Source organism: Aquarana catesbeiana, linkage group LG04 (assembly GCF_042186555.1).
Source record: "Aquarana catesbeiana isolate 2022-GZ linkage group LG04, ASM4218655v1, whole genome shotgun sequence".
In the NCBI taxonomy this organism is placed as follows: Eukaryota; Metazoa; Chordata; class Amphibia; order Anura; family Ranidae; genus Aquarana; species Aquarana catesbeiana.
This window is the reverse complement of record NC_133327.1, coordinates 326,462,512-326,483,913: the sequence shown is the minus strand read 5'-3', so window position 1 is coordinate 326,483,913 and position 21,402 is coordinate 326,462,512. Positions and strand designations below refer to the sequence as shown.

Sequence of the window (21,402 nt, the reverse complement as noted above, 5' to 3'; positions counted from 1 at the left end):
GAATCAGTGCATTTTTATAGCACTGATTGCTGTATGAATGACAATGGTCCCAAAAATGTGTCAAAAATGTCCGATGTGTCCGCCATAATGTCGCAGTCACAATAAAAATCGCTGATCGCTGCCATTACTAGTAAAAAATAAATTATTAATAAAAATGCCATAAAACTATCCCCTATTTTGTAAACACTATAACTTTTGAGCAAACCAATCAATAATCGCTTATTGCAATTTTTTTTTACCAAAAATATGTAGAAGAATGCGTATCGGCCTAAACTGAGGAAAAAAAAAAGTTTTTTTAAATTATTTTTTGGGGATATTTATTATAGCAAAAAGTAAAAAATAATGCGTTTTTTTCAAAATTGTCGCTATTTTTTGTTTATAGCGCAAAAAGTAAAAACCGCAGAGGTGATCAAATACCACCAAAAGAAAGCTCTATTTGTGGGAAAAAAAGGACGTCAATTTTGTTTGGGAGGCACGTCACATGACTGCGCAATTGTCAGTTAAAGCGACGCAGTGCCGAATCGCAAAAAGTGCTCTGGTCAGGAAAGGGATACATTCTTCCGGGGCTGAAGCAGTTAAGTTGATTTAATATTTAAGTGTTGTGTGATGTCTACAAGTAGCCTTAGACACAATCCTACAACAGTTTGACAGTATATGACATAACAATGAATTTATAAGAGAAGAGTCTTCGCATTATGAAACCTTGACTTTATGAGCTGATAAAATTCATTTGCATATTTGTTGCTGCGTTCTGCTGATGGCAGAAACTTGGAACGGTGTGCTACAGATTATATATAGTATTGTAATAACGAATGACAGGTAAAAAAAAAAAAAAAAAACCCTATGAGACAGCTATCAGCACGCATACATCAAATACATTGCCAAACTATTCAACATATTCTTGTTAATTTATTAAAAGAGAGCAGAACCATTATTTTGAGAGCTGAACTTATGTACACAGATAGGGATAGATAGTTATATGTTCTTCAGCCAGCGAATATTGGTATGCATAGTGATTGAATGCATAGGTTTTGAGTGAGTCACCAGTCACTACTGTATGAATGCTTATTCTCTGAAAACAAAAATGTCCTTCTTGGAAAAACCAAGATCTTCCAAAGACCTGCAACAATGTAAATAGGAAAATCTGTAAGTCGTCCATGCAAACAGCTGAATCTACCTTAATTATGACATTCAATCTTCACAAAACAAGCACAAATGAAAAAATACTTAAATGTGATATCTGTTTGAAATAAAGGCACATTTTTTACAAAGAATACAATGATTTAAAATATAGCATATCAGCAAATCGGCAACCTCCCTGGTTCATCAAGTTATCTTAAACGGTCAGTGGCAAAAACTGATATTTCACATATGAAAAAAAAAAAGGCCAAGTTCAAAATCTCGCTGTGCATTAACACAAAGCTTGTAAGTAATATGCATTACTTCTCGTGTTAAAAGAGAAGTGCAGGATATGAAAAAAAAAAAAAAAAAAAAACATGCATACTATCCTAGATGGCTGCAGCTGTCTCCCACTTGCTCCAAGACCGAGAGCTAAGCGATCACATGATCACTGATTGCTCAGTTCTAGGTCTTCAAAGAGCAGAGACTGTCAGTCGCTGGCTCTCTGCTGTGCCCCTTCAGCACTCACTGGAGCGCTGGACTGTGGAGGGAGTGGAAGCGGCTGGCTCAGACTCACAGCCTGCCACTGGAGGACTGAGCCAGCTGCCAGTCAGGCATCTGGGCAGATCCCAACATTATTGTCAGGATCCCTGCAGAGCCTGGACTGGCTCTGTGACATCAGTCCACTGTTGGCTGAATCTGGGTCACAGGAGTACAGTACCAAGTGACCCACATGAAGAGTATGGCCACAAGTTCTTTGACCCTACTTCACCTTTAATGTGAGCTGCATTAGGGCAGCCCAATTCATTTGAATGGGCTTCCTAGTGTACTAAAATTCACCAAAAAGATGCACGTACTTATTTTTGAAAGTGTGTACATTAAGTAGTATATTACCATTCATTATGCAAATGTGTTGGCGTACCCTTAAGAATCAATGGCACTGCAGCACATCAACATGCAACAGGTGTTTGCGCATTCCTGCAGGAAGGTGTGAACGGAGCCTTCAATGGCAAAAGGCTGAAAGACCCACAATTGTTTCTGGGTCTCTCTGGGATGCCAGTGGCAGGGTCTGTGTGAAGGTCCTTTTGTGAAGAGCACGTTTCACTTTCTCTTAATTGATATTTTAATTTATTTTATAATATGCAGAGCAAAAAGGGGACACAGTGGAGGTGATAGATTAAAAAAAAAAAAACAGCAAGCGCATTAAAACTATGCAAGCACATTTATTAGTACATAAGAGGGCTTGGAAGTGGAGCTGGGCATTTTACAATTTATATTTAAAGAGAAAAACGTAATATCTTCAGACCTGTAAAGCACCAGAAAGAGTAGTGATGCAGTGCAAATTGCAATAACAATAAGCTACAACGGCCAATCAGTTTATGTAGTCATATCAGTAAAAGATGAATTGTTTGGTTACTTCATTTCATAGATTGATATAAGCAATGTAAGGCTGCTTTCAGACATATGCGTTGCGGTTTGACCGCACTGTGGGAGCAGCGCAGTATACCTGCGGGTTTGGTGTGGGTTAGCTGAGCTGTCCCATGGAGTTTCTTAAGATCCTGCAGTTTTGGTGCTCTTTCTGAAAGCGCACCAAAACTCCTGCATGCTGCACCTTTGGTGCACTTTCAGAAAGCGCTCCAAAACTGTAGGATCTAATAAAACTCTATGGGAGAGCACAGCTAACCAGCACCAAACTTGCAGGTAAACTGTGCTGCCATATAAAGAAAGAAACCAAGTATTGCTACTGGGATTCAAAAAAGTAGCTACTCTTGCAGCAGAATGTCTAAACCGCTTGATTCAAAAGAGAGTACAAAATTTTATTGGTAGTGATAAACTCGATACAATTCATCTATACAGTATCATTTGTAAAAATGCAAAACAACTCCATGCAGTGCGGTCACACCATGCTGCATCAGTCTGAAATCAGCCTTAAACAAGCTTACATACATGTAGGTGGATGAGAGGAAGGACAGAGCCCTGTGTAACATACAATATTCAGCAACTGTATCATTAATATTATATTTGACCAGGTAGCAACTTATCCAAGAAGCAAAATTGTTCAATTACAAAAAACTATCCCCAAGCTTACCTATCTGCTTGTTCAACAAATCCATTTGGACCACAAATGCAAATAAGAATTGTGGAATCTTCTTTACTTCTTTGAATAGACTCTGAAAGTAGTGAAGTTGATATTTGCCCTTTACAGCCAGTCCATGAATCACTTGGTTCTGAGAGCACAAACTGTATTTCAAACCTGTGAAAAAGACCAAAGTGAACAAAACAGGTTTCATCATGCACACAAAGAGAATGACTTAACATACTATTCCTGAAACCACAACTTTCAATTATGCCCTGTACACACGAGCGGAATTTTCGACCGGACTGGTCCGACGGACCGAGTCTGGAGGGCAATCCGATCGTGTGTGGACTTCATCGGACCTTCAGCAGACTTTTCTAGTCTAAAATCCGATGGAATCTAGATTTGAAACATGCTTCAAATCTTTCCGACGGACTCGAGTCTGGTTAAAAAATCCACTCGTCTGTATGCTAGTCCAACGAACGAAAACCCACGCTAGGGCAGCTATTGGCTACTGGCTATCAACTTCCTTATTTTAGTCCAGTCGTACGTCATTACGTACGAATCCGTCGGACTTTGGTACGATCGTGTTTAGGCAAGTCCATTTGTTCATAAGTCCGTCGGACCAGTCCGGTCGAATAGTCCGCCCATGTGTACGCGGCATTAGAGTATGTGAAAAAAAAAAAATCTATTTTCAGTATGTTTGGCATCATGCTTCACTGTATACAGTTTCTTTAAAGTGGAATTCCACCCAAAAGTGGAATTTCCTCTTTAACCCCAGAAGGATTTGCCCCCTTAATGACCAGGCCATTTTTTGCGATATGGCACTGCGTTGTTTTAACTGACAATTGCGCGGTCGAAACATGCTTCAAATCTTTCCGACGGACTCGAGTCTGGTTAAAAAATCCACTCGTCTGTATGCTAGTCCAACGAACGAAAACCCACGCTAGGGCAGCTATTGGCTACTGGCTATCAACTTCCTTATTTTAGTCCAGTCGTACGTCATTACGTACGAATCCGTCGGACTTTGGTACGATCGTGTTTAGGCAAGTCCATTTGTTCATAAGTCCGTCGGACCAGTCCGGTCGAATAGTCCGCCCATGTGTACGCGGCATTAGAGTATGTGAAAAAAAAAAAATCTATTTTCAGTATGTTTGGCATCATGCTTCACTGTATACAGTTTCTTTAAAGTGGAATTCCACCCAAAAGTGGAATTTCCTCTTTAACCCCAGAAGGATTTGCCCCCTTAATGACCAGGCCATTTTTTGCGATATGGCACTGCGTTGTTTTAACTGACAATTGCGCGGTCGTGCGAAACTGTTCCTAAATAAAAATTATGTATTTTTTTACCGACAAATAGAGCTTCCTTTTGGTGGTATTTGATCACCTCTGCGGTTTTTAATTTTTACGCTATAAACAAAAAATACCAACAATTTAAAAAAAAACAACAATTTTTTTTTACTTTCTGCTATAATACATATCCAAAAAAAAAAAAAAAAAAAGGAAAAAAAAATGTATTCTTCAGTTTAGGCCGATATATATTCTTTTACATATTTTTGATAAATAGGCATATACTGATTGGTTTGCGTAAAAGTTATAGCGTCTACAAACTACGGAATAAATTTAGGGACTTTTATTTTTTTATTGTTTTTACTGGTAATGGCAGCTATCTCCAATTTTTAGCAGGACTGCAACATTGCGGCGGACAAATCTGACCCCAAAAGACACTTTTTAAAGACCAGTGACATTATTACATTGATCAGTGCTATAAAAATGCACTGATCAATGTAAAAATGACACTGGGAGGGAAGGGTTAACACTAGGGGGTGATCAAGGGGTTAAATGTGTTCCCTAGGTGTGTTCTAACTGTAGGGGGGGTGGGCTTACTGGAACATGACAGAGACAGCTGTTCCTGATCACTGGGAACACTAGATCTCTGTCATGTCATCTGGCAAAACGGGGAATTGCCTTGTTTACATAGACAGTTCCCCGTTCTGCCTCTCCTCACCATGATCGCAGGGTCGCTGGGGGGCATCAAGGCCGTGGGTCCCAGGGGCACGCTCCCGCGGCACACGCTATCCTCATTGCACGGATCGACGTACAGGTACATCGGTTCGTGCAGGAGAGCCAACCTGCTGCAGTATATTTGCGTCAGCTGGTCGGCAAGTGGTTAAGGACTCCTAACCCCTTGACATGCCACATTTGGCATGTAACTTTTTTGGGGGGAGCGGGTACCTATTTTTTGACAGGTACCCAGCTCCCACTTCTGCTCGGGCCGCCTAGGCAAATCGAGCGGATATTCTCCTCTCCCCCTCCCTCCCTGCAATCGTCTGGGACATGTCACAAGTCCCAGAACATTACTCGGCCACTGACAAGGTGCAGCGTGACTCGCACATGCGCAGTGCGCACCCAGCTGTGAAGTCGCAAGCTGTCACAGTCGGGTGCCCACACTTGTAATGCCAGTGCTGGAGAGAACTGAGGGTTCGGGTGGCTGCATCGCTGGATTGTGGGACAGGTGAGTGCGTGTTTATTAAAAGTAGCAGCTACACTTTCTGTAGCTGCTGACTTTTAATAAACACAAAACTGAGTGGAACTCCGCTTTCAGCAAATGATTTTTTGTGAATCTAATGCAGACTTTGTTAGTTGGCGATTCTGCCAGTAACAACACTTCCTGTTGTAGGCTGACAATTCTAAGCTACTGCCTCATAATTAATATCAGTGTTGTCAGCTAGCTTATTTCAGTTGCCCATTGGGCTAAAACCGCTAAAGTGTTACTAAACCCAGGGCCCTGCATTCACTATATCTGGTCTCCCACAGTACACAGAACTTGGAAATGCAATTGTTTTAGTAACTATAAACTGCTAAATAACCTTTTTCCATCAGCAGTATATAGCAGTCCCATGAATTCTATAAGTGTTTGGTTAAAGCTTGCTGGAGGAGTTTTCATTCTTCTCTGACTGTCCTATGAGACTGCAGGACCCCTGACCCTCTTGTCTGGACAGTGCTGATCAAACGCACCCTCCCAAAAAAAAATCTCTCCGGCAATACACACCAAACTGAGCATGTGCAGAGTGCCCTCAAGGCTCTGTTCTATCAGTAGATGTATTGGGGAAAGTGGAGGAAGGGGGAGAGCAATAAAGACAGGACCAAACTGAGCAGTGAAGGACTGGATCTGTGTGAGGCAAAGGATCTGATTGACTACCATTGTCAAAACAGCCAATCATAGCCTGTGTCACAGAGAACATACCCTTTTGCCATGGCTAATAGTCAGACGTGTAGATGAGGCAGGAGCAACAGGGATTCTGAGAGACTCTTCTACTAAAGAAAAGTAATTATTTGGGGGATTCTGAGCCATTTGTTTTTGGTTGGAGCTGCAAGAAAATTTTTGTTTCAATTTGATTGTATTGCCTTTCCCAAACAAAATTTATAATAAAACATATCTAAGACCTTTTGCCATGATTGAATCTTCCATCTATAGTACCAAAAGCAAATATAGATCAATAGTACACACACACACACACACACATATATATATACAGCGGGTAAAATAAGTATTGAACATGTCACCATTTTTCTAGGTAAATATATTTCTAAAGGTGCTATTGACATGAAATTTTCACCACATGTCGGTAACAACCCATACATACAAATAAATCAAAACAAATAAGTTTAAAAATTAAGTATGTAATAAAATGGAATAACACACGCTAACTGAAAAGTATTTAATACTTCGTACAAAATCCTTTGTTGGTAATGACATCTTTAAGACGCCTCCTGTATAGAGAAACTAGTCGAACGCATTGCTCAGGTGTGATTTTGGCCAGTCATCCACACAGTCTTCAAATCTTGAAGTTTTCGTGGGCCTCTTCTATGAACTCTGATCTTTAGTTCTTTCCATAGATTTTCTATTGGATTCAAATCAGGTGATTGGCTGTACCATTGTAGCAGCTTTTTTTTTTCTTTGAAACCAATTGAGAGTTTCCTTGGCTTTGTGTTTGGGATCATTGTCTTGCTGAAATGTCCACCCTCCTTTCATCTTCATCATTCTGGCCGATGGCAGCAGAATTTTCATCAAGAATGTCTTTTTTCCATTCATCCTTCCTTCCTTCAATGACATGAAGTTTGCCAGTGACGTATACTGAAAAACAGCCCGACACCATGATGTTCCCACCTCCAAATTTCACAGTTGGTATGGTGTTTTTGGAGTGATGTGTAGTGCCATTTGATCTCCAAAACATGGTGTATACTATGGCATCCAAAGAGTTCAATGTTGGTCTCATCTGACCAGACTATACTCTCCCACTATTTCACAGGCTTGTCTAAATGTTGTGCAGCAAACTTCAAACAAGCTTCAGCATGATTTTTCTTCAGCAATGAAGACTTGCTTGCTGAGCATGCATACAGGCCATGGTGGTTGAGTGCATTACTTATTGGTTTTCTTTGAAACAATTGTACCTGCTAATTCCAGGTCTTTCTGAAGCTCTACACAAGTGGTCCTTGGCTCTTGGGTGACTCTTCTGATGATTCTTTTACTCCTCTGTCAGAAATCTTGTGAGCAGCACCTGGTCGTGGCCAGTTTATGGTAATATGATGTTCTTTACACTTCTGGATTATGGCCCCAACAGTGCTCACTGATACATTCAGAAGTTTAGAAATCCTTCTGTAACCAATGCCATCAGTATGTTTTGCAACAATAAGGTGGCAAAGGTCTTGAGAGCTCTCTTTGCTTTTACCCATCATGAGATGTTTCTTGTGTGACACCTTGGTAATGAGACACCTTTTTATAGGCCATTAGTTGAGACTGAACCAGCTGCTAATAATTTGCACTGACAAGTGGCAGGATTGCTTTTTAATTACTGATAGATTTCAGCTGGTGTCTTGGCTTTCCATGCCTTTTTGCATCTACCTTTCTTTATGTGTTCAATACTTTTTCCCTGTGTCATTCCATTTTGTTAAACATAACTTAAAGGGGTTGTAACGTCTCATGGTTTTTCACCTTAATGCATTCTATGCATTAAGGTGAAAAACCTTCTCTGCTTCAGCTACACCCCAGACCCCCCCTTTATCCTTACCTAAACCTGATCGTTCCAGCGACAAGCACGAGCCCAGAGGCTCCAGCCACTGTCTCGGGGTCCTCATTGGATAGATTGATGGCAGCGGGAGCCATTGGGTTAATAAAATCCAGTGACATGGGAGCCGGGGGCGACGCCGGGCCCTGCTGTCTGTGTGAATGAATGCAGCAGCGGGACTTGTGAGCGCACACGATGAAGAGGAGGAGCCAGGAGGGCCCCCGGGGCACCCCAGAAGAGGAGGATCAGAGCTAATCTGTGAAAAAACCTTGCACAGAGCAGGTAAGTATGGCAAGTTTATTATTAAAAAAAAAAAAACAAAAAAAAAACAAAACGAACGTTTCTTTGTATGTATGGATTGCATGGGTTGTTACCGACACATGGTAAAAATGTAATGTCAATAGCTCCTTTCAAAATATATTTACCTAGAAATATGCCTTTGTGAGGTCAGGCACTGATGTGGACGAGAAGGCCTGGCTCTCAGTCTCCACTCCAATTCATCCCAAAGGTGTTTTATCAGGTTGAGGTCAGGACTCATGTTGGAACAGAAAGGGGTCATCCCTAAACTGTTCCCACAAAGTTGGGAGCATGAAATTGTCTTGGTATACTGACGCCTTAAGAGTTCCCTTCACTGGAACTAACGGGCAAAGCCCAACCCCTGAAAAACAACCCCACACACCATAATCCCCCCCCACCAAATGATTTGGATCAGTACATAAAGCAAGGTCCATAAAGACACAGATAAGCGAGTCTGGGGTGGGGTGAAGGAACTTGACTGGCTTGCACAGAGTCCTGACCTCAACCCGATAGAACACCCTTGGGGTGAATTAGAGCGGAGACTGTGAGTCAGGCCTTCTCGTCCAACATCAGTGCCTGACCTCACAAATGCACTCCTGGAAAAATGGTCAAACATTCCCATAGGCACACTCCAAAACCCTGTGTACAGCCTTTCCAGAAGAGTTGAAGTTGTTATAGCTGCAAAGGGTGCGCCAACTCCATATTGAACCCTACGGGCTAAGACTGGGATGTCATTAAAGTTCATATGTGTGTAAAGGCTGGTGTCCCAATACTTTTGGTAAGATAATGTATCTTCGGACGGATTGGATTGACACAATGAAGGGTATATGGGCATCTATACTAATGAGTGAGAATTTTGAATTTTTTTTCCTGAGCTGTACTTGAAACAGAACGTTTATGAAAGAAAATAAATGTATTTCTCTGTGGGGGGGGGGGGGGGGGGGTCCCATAACAATCGTTTTTCAAACAGGGTAAGGCTGAGAAAGCAACCTGCATCTGTTTGGGAGAGACTGGTGAGTTGTTGATTCAAAAACCAGGACCGTAGTCCTGGTAAATTAGAAATAGTATTATTTTTAAAAGGACCAGATGGAGAATGGCCAAAAGAAAATACTGATGCCGATTGGGGATGAGAAGCTTTGCTCCAGGGACCAATTGTTGATCTATGTATGCCAATGGGAAAAGAAGGATTGTCATAGAACGGTGTTATTGGACCTACATATGAAGAAATATTAGAGGTAGCAATCCACTTGTCCCACAACATTTAAGATGGGTCTGTGAGTGGCAATATGGCACCTGTGCCCTTCTTCTGGTCTGGAAACAAAAGAAGACATTGCCTACCTTCTGTCAGTTGAAGACAACTTCTCTAACTGTTCTCTCCACAGAATATCATCTTCTGTTTTATTGAAGAATATCAGTTTTACTTTTCTGCTGGTAAAAAATCACAAAGTTAAAAACCACAAGCACTGTTGGTTATGCCCTTCAGTTTGATTACAATTAGGTGCATTTATTTTGATCAATATAGTAAAAGTAATGGAGTATGTCAAAGCCTTGAGAAATAATGTGAAAGATTAATTTTCATCCTTTTATTTAGGCAATAAGGATCAACATCAAACAGGTTATAAAATGTTGTATTTACTATGTATGTTCTCTAATGGAAACCTGTGCTGACAGAAACACTTGGGCTGCCACCAGAAAATGCCAACTTGCACTGGCAGTGTGATGCTTCTCCTTCACTGCCCAATCAAAAAAGCTTAGTGTGTGTACGGTACTGCTGTAGTGATGAGGTTCCAGACCTGGATAGTTTGTCTAATGGATGCAACCACAACTGGCTGCAGGAAAAAAATAAATACTCCTCTTCCCTTCTCCGTTGGGGTCCCCCAAGGTTCTGTTCTTGGACCTCTCTTATTTTCAATCTACACATCTTCCCTGGGTCAGCTGATAGCCTCTCACGGCTTTCAATATCATTTCTACGCTGATGACACACAAATCTATCTCTCCACCCCTCAACTCACCCGATTAGTCTCCTCACGCATCACTAACTAACGACATATCTGTATGGATGTCACACCACTTCCTCAAACTCAACTTGTCCAAAGCCGAGCTTATAATATTTCCTCCCCCACGTGCCTCTTCCCCTGACTTGTCTGTCAAGAGCAACGGCATAACCATCCACCCGTCCCCACATGTCAGGGTACTAGGTGTTATCCTGGATTCTGAACTCTCCTTTCGGCCCCACATCCAATCACTTTCCAAAGCTTGCTGCCTCAACCTCCGCAACATCTATAAACTACGTCCCTTTCTAACCAATGAAACCACAAAGCTCCCGATTCACTCCCTGGTTATCTCTCGCCTCGACTACTGCAACTCCTTTCTCATTGGCTTACCTTTAAATAGACTATCCCCCCTTCAGTCCATCATGAATGCTGCTGCCAGACTCATCCACCTTACAAACCGCTCAGTGTCTGCTACTCCTCTCTGCCAATCCCTCCATTGGCTGCCACTCACCCAACAAATTAAATTCAAAATACTAACAATAAGTTACAAAGCCATCCACAACTCTGCCCCCAGCTACATCACTAACCTAGTCTCAAAATACCAACCTAATCGCCGTCTCCGTTCCTCCCAAGACCTCCTGCTCTCTAGCTCCCTCATCACCACCTCCCATATCTGCCTCCAGGACTTCTCCCGAGTCTCGCCTATCCTCTGGAATTCCCTTCTCCAATCTGTCACACTGTCTCCAAATTTATCCACCTTTAGGTGATCCCTGAAAACTTTCCTCTTCAGAGAAGCCTATCCTGCCCCCATCTAACAACTGCGCTATTTTCTCCATTAGCTCATCCCCCACAGCTATTACCCTTTTGTATAACTTGACCCTCCCTCCTAGATTGTAAGCTCTAATGAGCAGGGCCCTCTGATTCCTCCTGTATTGACTTGTATTGTACTTGTACTGTCTGCCCTAATGTTGTAAAGCGCTGCGTAAACTGTTGGCGCTATATAAATCCTGTATAATAATAATAATAAATAATCTGGCAGGTACACACTTTTTTTTTTTTTACTGTACATTTAGATACTTGCCTTAAGATCAGCATTAAAGTGACACTAAATGATATCGTTATTTTCCAAAAACAATCCCTACAGAAGCACTACCGAATGGCCCTCTAATTTATTTTTCATGAAATTGTTTCTTACTGTGTTTTTCTGCCTCCATGTTATGTCCTCAGTGATCTCCTGAACTTCTCTTTTCCCCATTCCATTTGTTTAGAATGAGCCGTGCATGTTACTGTAGCTGCAGTCATGTACACTGCCCTATGCACACTGTGGGGGAGATTTACCAAAACTAGTGCACACAAAATTTGGTGTAGCTCTGCATAGTAACCAATACATATATGAATGTCACATAGAATATCCATCTGTGTATACCATCCTTGTGGGTATATTAATTGTGAATCGTCTCTGTTACATGCCATTTTAAATTAGTATGTAATTATTTGGCGATCCGACTTCCGTTATTTTGACCGGGCCACACAGATTCAGACTTAAAATAACTCCTCCATCCCCGACCGCCGCGATGTTTGCGTTTCAGGTCTCGGCTTGGCAAGCCCCTACTTCCTATCTCCCGTGATACGCAAGCTTTGAGCAGCCTTGCGTCACTCCACATGGAACAGATCATGTGATCGTTATGTGATCATTGTGATAGTAGGAAGGACACATCAATGTTGATTGGAGGACAGAAGCGAGGGTTGGCTCTTGACCAGCCAGGTGGGATAGGATTGGCTTTCAGAACATCACATGACCGCGGGTCATCGGTGACGCCGTCAAACCCGGAAGTCACCCTGTACATCACCGCTAATTAGCTATTGTATTTGATTACCATTTGTAGTATATATAGCGCAGTGGATGGGGGGTAAATTCATACCCCAGCAGAAGTCTTTGAGGACAAAACGCATCAGAATCTTGTGTTTTTACCCCCACCATCACCTACTGCGCTAAACTTTTAATATCTTTGTGCTTTTTGAGCCGAGTTTTTACTGCCCATATTTGTATTTTTTGGAAAATACCTCCCTTGATACCAATAAACGTTATAACGTTTTAGAAAAAAGGATTTACACTATGTGGAAGTTTTTTCTTTTATTTGCTTACTCATATGGATGGTCGCTGAGGAAGTTATCTTTCCAACCGATGACCGAGGCTGAAAACTGATGACATCTGATTCCAGTCTAGCCTTTCCAGGGACACGCCATCCGGTGACATCTGATGAGACCCTGCCCAAGATCACCATACGGTTCGCTGTACTACACTGCTTGACGGTGCAAGCTCGTTTGACTCACCGCCAAGGGCCTGTGAGTCCAGCTGGTCTGGTAAGGGCAATCTATATTTATTTTTGGGTTAATACAACCATACCATAAGAAGAATCCATCTATATGCAAGGACACTTCCAACAGTTGCCATTTATTATATATGAGGACCGTTTGCACCCAGGCTGTCACGGAGTTATCTAAGATCACCCCATTGCATAGTGATGGACTTTAAGTATTAGCACATACTCATTATTCTAATAGACCCATGGTTTGATACTCTGGTCTCTTTCTGAGGAACAGGTCAACTCTGGGTTATTGCACATCACATGGTTGCAATTTTCTTTTATTTACCTATTGTGATTGATATTTGAGATTTTTTTGAATGGACCATCCCATCCGAAACTGATACATTGGACACAGATACGTCTTTCACTGTTTGTATGTGTTTACACATTTGTCCATCCAATTTTTTATTTGTATTTTTGCTTATTTGTGTTTATGGTGTTTTATGAAGAGACCTCACTATCTCTTTACACACTCTATATAATCATCACTAGTTCATTTTGGTACACACTTCAGGGCCTTGTACCTTCCCTCTTTTAGATATCACTGTTATTCCTTTAATAACATCACCTTTTGCGCCACACTTTATTTTTATTGTTTACTGATGGATACCTAAACAGATTAGTTTGCATCCCTTTCCAGCCTTGTGCAGATCAACTACTCTTGATTGAAAATCTTCAGAGAGCTCTTTTTTGAGAGGCATGGTTCACATCATCTGTTGCCTATGAACTGCAATTTCAAAATGTTTAAGTATCTTTTTTTCAAAGTAGCAGTAAACCACACCTTCAAACTCATTTCAATAATAGGACTCCAGGTGTGCAAACTACTGACTCCAATTAGCTTTCATTGTAGTAATTAGTTAGGTTCACTTACTTTTTCCTCCAACACTGTTAATGTCTAATGGGTGTGTTGTTCAATAAAGACAGAAGAAATTAGAATTGTTTGTTTTATCAGCTTAAGCACATTGTGTTTGCCTAATGTGACTTAGATGAGGATCAGATCATACAGTGCCTTGAAAAAGTATTCACACCCCTTGACATTTTCCACATTTTGTCATGTTACAACCAAAAATGTAAATGTACTTTATTGGGATTTTTATGTGATAGACCAACACAAAGTGGCACATAATTGTGCAGTACAAGGAAAATGATAAATGGTTCTCAAACTTTTTAAAAATAAATATCTAAAAAGTGTGGCATGTATGTGTATTCAGCCCCCCTAAATCAATACTTTGTAGAACCACCCTTCGCTGCAATTACAGCTGCAAGTCTTTTTGGGTATGTCTCTACCAGCTTTGTACATCTAGAGAGTGACATATTTGCTCATTCTTCTTTGCAAAATAGCTCAAGCTCTGTCAGATTGTATGGAGAGCGTCTGTGAACAGCAATTTTCAAGTCTTGCCAGAGATTCTCAACTGGATTTAGGTCTGGACTTTGAATGGGCCATTCTAAAACATGAATATAAATAGATGAGAAAACTCCCGTGCCAGCTCTAAATAAAAAAGCAGCCAACACAACAATCAGACTAATTGTGAAATATAAATGGAACAATAATGTGTGGCACTATAGAAAATACTGAAAATATATATAAGATGTGTAACCACAAAAAATAAAAATTCATATATCCGAGAATTATAAACCAGGTTAGTGACCACAAAAAGTGTGAGTGAGTCCCACTAAATGTGACATCAAAATAAGAGTGCAAAAAATATGTAAAAAGGAGAAGGTAAAAAATATACAATCAACCAGAACACAGTGAGTGGTCTCGAGAATCACATTAGCATGGTAATGCAAACATAGATGAAAAGACAATGTTACATGTCTATCATATCAAACTAATATAATGCGAAAAAGATAAACACTAGGAAATGCTTGACATGTGGGTATAATGTTGTGAGATTGAAAGTCCATATGTAAAGTGGAGATTCATGAGGATGCAGATGTATCGCTGTTGATGCTTCAAAATTTCATAAATGCTTCTCACAGCGAAGTCAGAGGCATACCAACATGCAAAACCAGGTCTTCTCCAAACATAAATTCAAGCAAAGAAAAATGCAATGTCCTTACCAGGGATGGTGGACTCACAGGCCTTTGGCGGTGAGTCAGATAAGCTTGTACCGTCAAACGGTAAAGGCTAGATCCGGTTCCAATCAAGGAAATATGCTTGGTGGGAAAGGAAAGCCTCACAACTCGTTCGTCCCTGGAGGAGATGAAATAAACCCGAACTTCCTGCTAGTCTGGTTTCCTATCCAGGGACAGGCTTGAATCTTCCACTGAGTTCCAATCAATCAGCGGCAATCCTCATAATGTGGCAAGGAAAGAAACAAAGAAAGAAAAGCCTCCACATGGTGTAAATCCAATAAGCATGGGAAATTTATTGATATAAAAATATTTCCAACATGTAATAAAAAATTTGGTTCAGTTGAACTAAAACAGCGCAGTAAAAAGGTAGCTAGGGTAGCAAAATGAACCCAACGCGTTTCGTCCTCTAAGACTTCTGCTGGGGTACCGCCATACCCCAGCAGAAGTCTTAGAGGATGAAACGCGTCAGATTCATTTTGCTACCCTAGCTACCTTTTACTGGGCTGTTTTAGTTCAATTGAACCAAATTTTTACCGCCCATTTTTTTATTACATGTTGGAAATATTTTTATATCAATACATTTTCCATGCTTATCGGATTTACACCATATGGAGGCCTTTCTTTCTTTCCTTTCCACATTATGAGGATTTCCTCTGATTGATTGGAACTCGGTGGAAGATTCAAGCCTGTCCCTGGATAGGAAACCAGACTCTAACCTTACCGTTTGATGGTACAAGCTTATCTGACTCACCTCCAAAGGCCTGTGAGTCCACCATCTCTGGTAAGGGCATTGCATTTTTCTTTGCTTGAATTTATGTTTGGAGAAGACCTGGTTTTGCATGTTGGTATGCCTCTGACTTCGCTGTGAGAAGCATTTATGAAATTTTGGAGCATCAACGATACATCTGCATCCTCATGAATCTCCACTTTACATATGGACTTTCAAACTCACAACATTATACCCACATGTCAAGCATTTCCTAGTTTTTATCTTTTTCGCATTATATTAGTTTGATATGATAGACATGTAACATTGTCTTTTCATCTATGTTTGCATTACCATGCTAATGTGATTCTCTAGACCACTCACTGTGTTCTGGTTGATTATATATTTTTTACCTTCTCCTTTTTACATATTTTTTGCACTCTTATTTTGATGTCACATTTAGTGGGACTCACTCACACTTTTTGTGGTCACTAACCTGGTTTATAATTCTTGGATATATGAATTTTTATTTTTTGTGGTTACACATCTTATATAGGTTTTTTCACACACCTTTGTCACTTTGTGTATCATCCTTACCATTGTGACTCTATATCCACCAATGTAGATTTTCATAATTTTCTATAGCGCCACACATTATTGTTCCATAAAACATGAATATGCTTTGATCTAAACCATTCCATTGTAACTCTGGCTATATGTTTAGGGTGGTTGTCCTGCTGGAAGGTGAACCTCCACCCCAGTCTCAAGTCTTTTGTAGACTAACAGGTTTTTTTCTAAGATTGCCCTGTATTTGTCTCCATTCATATTCCCATCAACTCTGACCAGCTTCCCTGTCCCTGCTGAAGAAAAACATCCCCACAACATGATGCTGCCACCAAGTGTCATGGTTGGGATGGTGTGTTCAGGGTGAGGTGCTGTGTTAGTTTTCTGCCACACATTTTGCTTTTAGGCCAAAAAGTTCAATTTTGGTCTCATCTAACCAGAGCATCTTCTTCCACATGTTTGCTGTGTCCCCTACATGGCTTCTTACAAACTGCAAACGGGACTTTTAATGGCTTTCTTCTTGCCACTCTTCCATAAAGGTCAGATTTGTGGAGTGCACGACTAATAGTCATCATGTGGAGAGATTCTCACACCTGATCTGTGGATCTCTGCAGCTCCTCCAGAGTTACCATGGGCCTCTTGGCTGCTTCTCTGATTAGAGCTCACCTTGCCCGGCCTGTCAGTTTAGGTGCACAGTCATGTCTTGGTAGATTTGCAGCTGTGCCATACTCGTTCCATTTTCGGATGATGGATTGAACAGTGCTCCGTGAGATGTTCAAAGCTTGGAATATTTTTTTATAACCTAACCCTGCTTTAAACTTCTCCACAACCTGACCTGTCTGGTGTGTTCCCTGGCTTTCATGATGCTGTTTGTCCACTAAGGTGCTCTAACAAACCTCTGAGGGATTCACAGAACAGCTGTATTTATACTGAGATTAAATTATACACAGGTGAACTCTATTAACTAATTAGGTGACTTTTGAAGGCAACTGGTTCCGCTAGATTTTAGTTAGGGGTATCAGAGTAAAGGGAATACAAATGCACGCCACACTTTTCAGATATTTATTTGTAAAAATATTTGAAAACTATTTATTAATTTTCCTTCCACTTCCCAATTATGTGCCATTTTGTGTTGGTCTGTCACATAAAATCCCAAATAAAATACATTTATGTTTTTGGTTGTAACATGACAAAATGTGGAAAATTTCAAGGGTTACGAATACTTTTTCAAGGCACTGTAGTTTATGGCAAATCACTATAGAAAAACAGTTAATCCCATAGGGTTCACATACTTTTTTTTGCCACTGTAAGTACTGAAGTGAAAGATTTAGAAACATGTCCACAGAGAAAGAATTATTACTGTACTGACAAATGCAGAAAGGTCCACAGAGACAGTCAGTTCCACACTAACATAAGCAGAAACAAATCCACTGAGCCACAATCAGTACCATAATAACACAACACCACCCTGCTGCTAGGATTGCCTCCTATACAGAACAGTTGCTTCTGTTAGGCTGGATTCACACCTATGCATTTTTAGTGCTTTTTGCATTTTGCAGATTTGCACTACAGTCCATTTAACATGGTTTCCTATGGAACACGTTCTGTAGTGCAAATCTGCAAAAAGCACTAAAAATGCATAGATGTGAATCCGACCTTACTGGCCTTGAAACATACAAAATATAATATACGTAGAGCAGCAATCTGCTCTATGCAACACAGAAAACAGCAGCCTGTGTGTTTTGGTCCAAACTATGGGCAGCATGGTGTAGAGAACCGGTTCATATTTTTTAAGAATGTTCTGAGAGATAAGAAGAAAATCAAAGGTCAGTAGGAAAGAAAATAATTTCTGTCAGTGGTTAATAGATGAAAAAACTGTGCCGATGTCAGCAGGAGGAAAAATGCCCTGAATTCAATGGTCATTAGGGGGTAAACAATGCCCAGTCTCAGGGAACTGTGTAGCAAAAAATGCTCTAGTGCCAGTAGTCAGTAAGAGGAAAATGTACCCTTGCTCTAGCATCAGTGGAAGAAAAAACTGTCCTAATGGTGTCAGTGTGAGCAAAAATAGGGGCTTGGAGGTGTGCTAGGGCCTGTGGGACACAGTGAAAGGCAGAGGGCTCTGCAGAGTGTTGGGGTCTAGCACTGCGAGGGGTACTTTGGGTGCACATGCTTTGATCAAATTTCAATGTTGCAAGTACAACTGATCTTCTTTTATTGATGAAAGGGTGTCCACAGTGCACTTTGTTTTGTTCTAGCTTTGCTCCAAGCTATATACATGGAGCTTTCAAGGAAAAGAAGTCTGCTTTGGTACAAGTAAAGCACCATAGAAGATTCAAATCTCGGTCACTTCAGCAGGAACCAGCCGACATTCGAATCATGTATGGGCAAGGCTGGTGGTACCCAAGTTGATCGATCAACTTGGGTACAAACAGCTTGTTGGATTTTACATGCGATTACTGCCAACAGCTGTTACACCCCCTAGCAATAAACACTGTGTTCTCTTGGCGGGGGCGGCTTCCTGTGACCTCTACCCCACTCCGGGAGTACACAATGGCTCCGCAGGAGGGATTCCTCCAATAACACTGACTGTATGGTGGGGGAATCGAACAATTTTCTTGCAAGAAAGAAAATCGCACTCTATGGCCAGCTTTAGGCACCTTACATCTGAAGATTATAATGTGAAACAATACCTGGCTTTGCGGTTTGAAGATAAATGAACATATATAGTTATAGCTCACTAATGTCCTTTAATGAGAGTAAATTGTATTATGAAAACTTACTTTAATTTAATAATTCAAAAGTTATCCAAGGTCATGTTTTATTTACAACAGCTATCATTAGGATTTTTTATGGTTTCTTAAGACACTTCAGTACTTGGCTAATGTCATGCTGTGTGAGAATTATGTTGTTTAAACTCGACATGTAATTGACATCAAGGTGATGAGCACAATGGTTCTTGTTCGTGATAATTAACCGTTCTCTTTGAATAATTCTGTTGTTTTGAAGATAGACAAATTAAATTATTTAAAAATGTATTTCCGAAACAAATGTATTTCTTAAAAGATATTAAACCTTAATTTATCTATCTCATCTATTTATGTCGTGACATATGGGGGCAACACTAAACCCTAAAATTTGGAAAATGAGGGGGGTTGTGTCCGGATGTAGTGGGAGAAAGACGTGTTGCTCTGGAGCTCCGCCGATCCTGATCCAATCCGTCGCGATCCTGCATGAAATACAACCTGGAGAGCCTCCAAACGCTCCCTAACAGTTACCGGACATCATCCTCACCAGCCCCAGCGGAAATTGTGGCCAACTGTTTCTCCATTGGGCCGTGGCTGACATTATACCTCAGAGATCTGCCGCCATCTTGAGGCCTACGGAGCCTCCGCCATCCCCGGGCTAGAGTGCCGCGATCCGCGGGGTGAGATGCGGCTGATTAGCACACATAGCTGGAGGTTGTCCCTGGGAGATAGCTGGACTGTGTGGGGGGCCTGAACGGCCACCTGAGAATCCATACAGGCTGATTCCGGGCGCCCGCGGCCTGCTGATCCAATCCGTCGCCATCCTGCACACAATACAACCTGGAGTGCCTCCAAACTCTCCCTAACAATCACCGGACATCATCCTCACCAGCCCCAGCGGAAATTGTGGCCGATTGTGTCTCCATCGGGCCATGGCCAACATTATACCTCAGAGATCCGCCGCCATCTTACGGCCTACTACGACAGACACATCCTCCACGCTCAGGTACCATGCCCCAGCAATACTGTACTGTCTCCCCTGTGCCATCATCTGTGCCCCAGCAATACAGCATTGACTTCTCTGTGCCCCAGCAATACAGCACTGCCATCCCTTTGTCATCATCTGTGCCCCAGCACTACAACACTGCTATACCTGTGCCATCATCTGTGCCCCAGCAATATAGCACTGCCATCCCTGAGCCGTCATCTGTTCCCCAGCAATACAGCACTGCCATCCCTGTGCCATCATCTGTGCCCCAGAAATACAGCACTGTCCTCCCTGTGCCTTCATCCTCACAAGAGCTGTGTCCCGCTGAGGGCTTTGACACTGTGCAGGTAGCTCATCACTACCGCACCTTCCATCCTGCTCCCTGAGACCCAGCGCCTGCCTGCTGACCACCAACAGAGGAACTTGGCCCTATGCCAGCACATCAGTACTGTCCCAGCCTCCATCCTGCTCCCCCGACCCAAGTTCTTTGCCCACAGGCTCCCCAAGACCCGCCTCAATCTCAGGGTGAACCTCGGATGGGCCACCCTAGGACTCGTTACTCCAAGTCGGGTCCAAAGGCTCCTCGTACCCCCCCGCCGGCGGCTGCCTCGTCTGCGCGACGGTCCACAGCTGGGATGGCGGCCGGTGCGCAGACGGCCGTGGAGTCGGGGGTGGCGGTGGGCCCCACGGGAGCGGAGATCCTGGCAGCCATTACATCCTGAAAGGAAACCGACAGCGAAGATAGACTTCCTGACGGTGGATGTAGGCCTCATCTGCCAGGATATGGATAAATTCAGGTCCCGCATCGCGGAGGTGGAGGACAGGGTCTCCACAGTGGAGGATACGGTCTGGTCGGACTCCAGGGAGATGAGGGCCCTGCAGCTCCAAGTGAAAGCACTCCAGGAGCGTGCAATAGATACTGAGAACTGCCTCGGGCGGAACAGCATCCGCATACTTGGACTTCCTGAGTGAGCTGAGGGCCCTTGATCCGCTGAGATTACTGAACAGCTACTGTCCACTCTTTTCAACCTGGGTGACGTGCTGCCCACCTTCATAGTGGAGAGAGCCCACAGGGTCCCACCGCTCCCTCCGAGACCTGGAGCCCCTCCGTGCCCCTTCCTGCTGCGGCTGTTAAACGACCGCGATAGGGATCGTATCCTGGCGGCGGCACGCGCCATGCCTGAAATTAAATAAGAAAATACCAGACGGCTTTTTTCCCGGATTTCTCTCAGGAAGTACAGCAGTGCTGCAAGTCCTTTACTGATGTGAGAAGCCGACTCCGGGAAAAGGGAATACACTTCGCCAACCCAGGGAAAAGGGAATACACTTTGGCCTTTTGTATCCCAGCAGGCTCCGGATCACTGATGAGGATAACACTTGTTTCTTTGACACCCCC

The 21,402-nt window shown here is 42.2% G+C and overlaps 1 protein-coding gene across 3 annotated transcripts in view; it reads right to left on the bottom strand.

Moving 5' to 3' along the window:
* Positions 1 to 889: 889 nt before the first annotated feature.
* Positions 890 to 21,402, bottom strand: part of CYB5R4 (cytochrome b5 reductase 4) — a 353,527-nt gene continuing 333,014 nt past the window's right edge. For 2 of the 3 annotated variants that reach the window (XM_073626888.1, XM_073626887.1), the window contains 3 exons: positions 9,901 to 9,987; positions 3,209 to 3,373; positions 890 to 1,120 (listed from right to left, as the gene is read on the bottom strand). In XM_073626888.1, the coding sequence (XP_073482989.1) occupies positions 1,066 to 1,120; positions 3,209 to 3,373; positions 9,901 to 9,987 (307 nt within the window). In that variant the 3' untranslated portion in view covers positions 890 to 1,065. Of the gene's footprint in view, positions 1,121 to 3,208; positions 3,374 to 9,900; positions 9,991 to 21,402 lie in introns of all 3 variants that reach the window. The other variant, XM_073626886.1, reaches the window with a different exon arrangement.